Source organism: Labeo rohita, chromosome 5 (genome assembly GCF_022985175.1).
Source record: "Labeo rohita strain BAU-BD-2019 chromosome 5, IGBB_LRoh.1.0, whole genome shotgun sequence".
Taxonomy (NCBI): Eukaryota; Metazoa; Chordata; class Actinopteri; order Cypriniformes; family Cyprinidae; genus Labeo; species Labeo rohita.
The window spans coordinates 33,132,275-33,138,204 of NC_066873.1; the positions used below are offsets into that span (position 1 = coordinate 33,132,275).

Consider the following 5,930-nt stretch of genomic DNA (forward strand, 5'->3'; position numbering starts at 1 on the left):
TACTAGTGTTATATCTCAATTACTTAAAAAGAAAAGCACATATAACCACTTTTTACATTGATTAAAAATGTTTTAAATAGGGTTTTCTTTTGTTATGTCTCTTAACAAAAACAAGGACTCAGATTTGTCATCTAGAACAAATTTGTGCACATTTACACAAAATCAGATAAGACTCCAATGGGAAATTATATTAATGTTCTTGGTTTTGGTTTCTGAGCAGCTCATTCTCGTTAGACGCAAGACCCAGTGTACCAGAAACAGCTGTTCTGCCCTGCTAACTCTGAACCCAACGGACCAATCAAAACCCTATCCTGTTGTGACTCTGGGCCCAACAGGCCAATCACACAGCCATTGTACCAAGTCAGAAAACCAGTATCATAACAATGTCAGAGAATCAGAATGCTGGTTCTCTGTAGAAAAGCAGATTTTTCCCACTAAATAATTTACAGTCAAAAACAGAGAAAAGGATTTGCAAAATGTTTATTTATATACAGACAAACATATATATGTTCTCATTTGAGCCAGCTGATCGAACCATATATTGCCAAAAGCATTATTATTTTTTTTATTTATTTTTTTTTTTACATTTTGGATAAACCAAAATATTATAAATGAACAGAAAATCAGTGTTTCTCTAAAGACTAAAGACATAAATAATTTGATAAACTGGGGATTTTACTGCTTTGGACAAAATGAGGCTTTATTCATATCATCATCTTGACCGCATGCATTTTAAGTTACAAATTCCTACAATGCTTTAAAGCAGACCATGTGTGCAGCAGGAAGAAACAGGTGTCACGATTTTACTCAACATTTGTCTGATATCAGCGCTGGTACAGGTTAATGTAGCTACACTGCCATAAAATGTATTTGAAAGACAAGCAGGTTTTTAAAACATAAACGCAAATAAAAATGTATAATAATCTTTCGTTCAATTATTAGTGACTGAATTCAGAGCAGGACCCCAGAACTAACCTGATGACAGCAGTGTTACCATGTAGTTGCCATGTAATTACCATTTGTAATTTTGTCTAATTGAGCTTTCCAACCTGTTATTGTGGATAATGAAAGCTGCACACCCATTCTCAAATGCATAAAATGAAAACACAAATAAACAATGAGGCCAATATTTCCAGGAGTCAGTAAACAGGGGATATGTTTCTTACAAACTTGCATATATACAATCTCTCTCTTTCACACACACATACACACACCCGTTTCTCCTTAAACCTGGTCTCTGAGTTTGGCCAGTCTCTGAGAGAGCTCGTCCTACAGTGACAAATAGAAAACCATTATAGTACATATCTAACATGAGTTTGTTCGTATTTCTATATTCAAGCATACATGTGTTATAATACCTGTTCTGCAGATGCTACACTGGTTCCCACCGATCCTGTCTGACCTTGAGGAAGCTCCATATTGAGGTCCAGCCTAAATACACAAGTACAGACATTGGTTTTTTATATTAAATTTCTTAGGTTAAGTTACCAAAAATATCTCCTTTACTGTCTGAATATCAATAATTATTGTCTAAAAGATTAAACACTTAAGGTCAATAATTCACAGTCTTATACACTACCAGTCAAAAGTTTTTTGAACAGTAAGTTTTTAAATGTTTTTTTTTTTTTTAAAAGTGTTCACCAAGCCTGCATTTATTTGATCCAAAGTACAGCAAAAACAGTACAATTTGAAAATATTTTTACTATTTAAAACAACTGTTTTCTATTTTAATATATTTTAAAACTTAATTTATTCCTGTGATTTCAAAGGTGAATTTTTAGCATCATTACTCCAGTTACATGATTCTTCAGAAATCATTCTAATATTCTGATTTGCTGCTCAAAAAAATGTAATTACTAATTATTTCAGTTTCCTTTGATGAATAGAAATGTCAAAAGAACGGTATTTATCTGAAATAGATATCTTTTGTAATATTATAAATGTCTATCATCACTTTTGAACAATTTAAAGCATTCTTGTTAAATAACAAGCATTCATTTTTAATTATATATTGCTCAACTGTTTTAAATATTGATAATAAAAATAAAAATGTTTCTTGAACAGCAAATCAGCATATTAGAATGATTTCTGAAGGATCATTTGACACTGAAGACTGGTGTAATGATACTGAAAATGTAGCTTTGATCAGAGGAATAAATTACATTTTAAAATATATTCAAATAGAAAGCAGTTATTTTAAATGGTTAAAATATTTCAAAATTTTACTGTTTTTGCTGTACTTTGGATCAAATAATTGCAGTCTTGTTGAGCAGAAGAGACTTTAAAAAAGTAGTACATGATATAGTAATAATAATTTGAAATGTTCTTACCCGGCCTCATCTGCCATTTCCATCATCAGAGCATCGACTTGACCCTAAAACACAGCACAGTGTCACAAAAGGCAAAACAACTACTATGTCAGTGTATATCTGACCTGGTCATTGTAGTAAGCAAGTGTATGTATCACCTGTGGTGTAGTGAGTGTCGTTGTGCTGCTCATCGTGTCCTCCATCTGAGCCGTCTGTACATCCAGGGTTTCAAACTGGCGCTCAAACTTGTCCATTAGAGCTGAAATCTGACCAGTCGGAACATGGAGAATTAATACTGGCAATAAAATCAAATGAGATTACTGCAACACCTCAAGAACAAAGAAGTTGTCCTCTCACCTTCTCAAGGTTCATACTCTTCAGGGTTACATCCATGCCCTTCACCACGCCAGCCATAGATTTGGTGACCTGGAGAATAAAAATCAAAAGTCAACTTAAATCTATTGGGCAAATGCTTTTGGTAAATCTAGTAGAAAAAACAGTTTGGGTACCTGGTTCATGGTGACTGCCGTCTGTACTCGTGCAGCCACCGCATCAACTCTCGCGCTCATTCTGAGGAAGTTCACTGATTGGTTCTTCTGGCGGATGGCGTTTTCCGCATGTATCCGGGCGACCTCCATATTGCCCTTCTGGATGGCCTAAGTAATACAGACATAAGCAGTGATTCATTGGGACACTGGTCAGCAAAACACACTCTCTAAAGCAATACATTATATATATATGTGACAAAATGGATGAGCTTATGTGTGAAGAGAATCTATCTGACAAAGCTTGTAACATGAATTGCTTTAACTTGTAAATTTTATTTTTTATTTTAACTATCACTCAATGCTATTTTGGCTAGATATTCTGACTTTGTAGATTAATATAATTCTTCAACATACGTTTACTTTCACTTTCACAAGCATAACATCAGTACTTTTTACTGTGCAAAAACTGATACCCATAAAGCAGTTCTAAAAATCCTCAGAATTCATGTAAAGCTTTTTGGTGAAGATTCTACAGTCCAAAGTTATTTTCTATAAACGGATGGAGTGTCTAAATACCATGTGTGTGTTTTGTTTTTGTTTGTTTGTTTACCTTCTTGACCTTGGCCTTCTCTGCTTTCTCTTCTTTGTCGCATTTCTTCGAGCTCCGCTGAAGTTCTTTGGCTGCAAACTTGAGGTTAAACAAATTCTCTGAAGTCAAAAGTCAAGGAAAGATTTTATAAAGAACTACAATGCTTGTGTTATTATCTGATAACTTCAACTGATTTTTTATACACACCTCAACAGTGTGACAATAACGATTACATTATAAACAAACAATGTACACCGTCTCGAAACTAAACAAACTAGTCTGACAGGCTGGGCTTTCAGTTCACCTAAATAACACAAAGGCGGCGGCATTACGTAATTCTACGTCACAGTCGTAAGTTACCTGACGGAATTTAACGATGTTTTCGATAGCGTAATTACCAAAATAATCACTTATAACTTTATAAACTGACAAAATTGAAAACAGGAGTACAGGGAGTTCACCGCCTTATTTAACTTTACGATTTAAATCGTTTTAATACGCTGCATGTAACTAAAATCCACCCTGTAAATCAATCTCTACCTCTACTGACAAGAAAAGCAAACCAGTTGTTAGATATAACGCCTATAATGTGACCCGAACTGTTAGTATATACTAAAATGCTGCCACCAATTAAAGCCATAAATAACTCTCAGTATAAGTTATTATGGTCCCATCGACAAAGTGAATCTGGATCGGGCCTGACCACTCCAGTCTACAAGGATACTCTCCATGTTCGGCATATCACTCCGGTTCGGCTGCTGGTTCTTCTTGAGGAAGTGTGACGATTAGACGGCGGTAGTTTTAAGTCTTTTCTTTACCCAGCTCTTCGTGTGGATCAGTAACTGTGCCCTGCTCTGTTTGTTGTAATTTTCCTGTATTCACTTCCGGCTTCTCCAAACAACTGGAGTGATGTCACAGTCATGCGCTCAGGTCAATCTCGGTGATGTCACTGGGAAAACAGTGAAAGAGAAGATAAGGCGTTGTGAATGAATTTTGATCCATTTTTATATATATTAAATATTCATTTATATGGTAAATAAATTAAATTTCAATATATAAATTATTCTACAAAATTGCTGAAAACTGCTGTCCCACAACCCAAAAACACATTTAAAAAGCATTTAAGAATTCAAATCCTACATGTTTACTAAGATCCTTCTATTATCTATTGAAACCCACAATAATATTTAAAATATCAATAAGCTTAATATATATAAATCATCATTTTTGGGGTACCTTCCCAAATGGGAGGTAGCTGTCCCAAACCCTAACATTATAATTATGAAAAAAAAAAAAAGTATTTTATTTTATTGTTTTTAAAAATATATTCTTCTCTGTAAACCATGAAACTTGTGAAATGTGTCCTGCATTTTTCATGTCACTACCAAACATATAGTGTATATTTTTAGTCTATTGGCCAAGGCTGATTTTACCTAAAACCATAAATTTATGATCAGGAAATATTTCTGTGTCCCATTTTCTCATAGCTACAAGGTGTGAATAGATAGTCCAATCATTTTAAGGTAAATTGTTTTCAAAAGTCTGAAAATCTTTGTGTAACTTTAAGGAACGTCACTACCGAACACATTTTTGGGTGTTATTTTATAACATTTAATTTTTATTATGTGTACAACTGTTCAGAACTGTACTAGCTAACAATGCGCTGATTGGCATCTTTGAGCTGGGTTCAAAAGTATCTAAAATTTTCACTACTGAAAAATTTGATGAAGTTTCAGTAGTGACATCCTTGTTTTTTTTTTGAGTGTTATTCCCTAAAATTGTCACTTTTGAAATATGTCATCACTATTTGTAGTGACAAAAGGGAACACATAACTATTTGGGGGAAATAAACAAAATATTTGTACTGTTATGCAATGTTTTACTATTTTAGTTTGTTTTAGTAGTGTTTTAGTATGTGGGTTAAAATTCTGTAATATGATGTGGTTGCTAGCAAAACTTTACTGTCACTACCAAAACATGGGATGTTTTGTCAAAAAAAAAAGTATACTGAATTATCAACTAAAGATGTTATGATAATATTGGGTTTAATATATATTCCAACTAATTTATCCTTAACTTTAAAATCAGTAAGCTCAACTTTTTGCCTTTTACAAAGAAAAACTAGATTCAAAATCTTACAAATCACACTTGAAATGTTGTTAAAATTGTAGTTGTTATTGATTTACCCCTGAAAACTTTTTAATAAATTAGAAAAAATATATTTAAAAGGAAGATGTAAGCAAAATCTTAATATGTCAATAAAACCCTTCTTATTAAATTATATATTACTGTGTTTAGTTAGTGACAAATTTGAGGAGAGGGCAAACATCCCAAAACGTTCTGAAAAATACAATGAGAACTAACTGCACAATTAATAAAAATGTATACCTTGGATATTATACAATTTGCATACATAAATATGTGAAACAAGACATTTTCTTTCCAATACATTTACAACCAGTTCTGTAGAATGGCTCATATAATATCATAATTTTATCTACATTCATGTCCTTTTGACTGGTACAGATCAAATAGAGTCTAATC

General features: G+C 33.1%; 1 protein-coding gene across 1 annotated transcript; it reads right to left on the reverse strand.

Annotated features, from left to right (window-relative positions):
- Positions 1-462: 462 nt before the first annotated feature.
- Positions 463-4,297, reverse strand: chmp1b (charged multivesicular body protein 1B). Its single transcript, XM_051109344.1, has 8 exons — positions 4,111-4,297; positions 3,408-3,505; positions 2,819-2,965; positions 2,667-2,735; positions 2,468-2,575; positions 2,331-2,374; positions 1,359-1,431; positions 463-1,269 (listed from the first exon to the last, which is right to left on the reverse strand). The coding sequence occupies exons 1-8, from the start codon at positions 4,124-4,126 to the stop codon at positions 1,225-1,227; spliced, it is 600 nt and encodes a 199-aa protein (XP_050965301.1). The 5' UTR covers positions 4,127-4,297; the 3' UTR covers positions 463-1,224.
- Between the last annotated feature and the right edge of the window lie 1,633 nt (positions 4,298-5,930).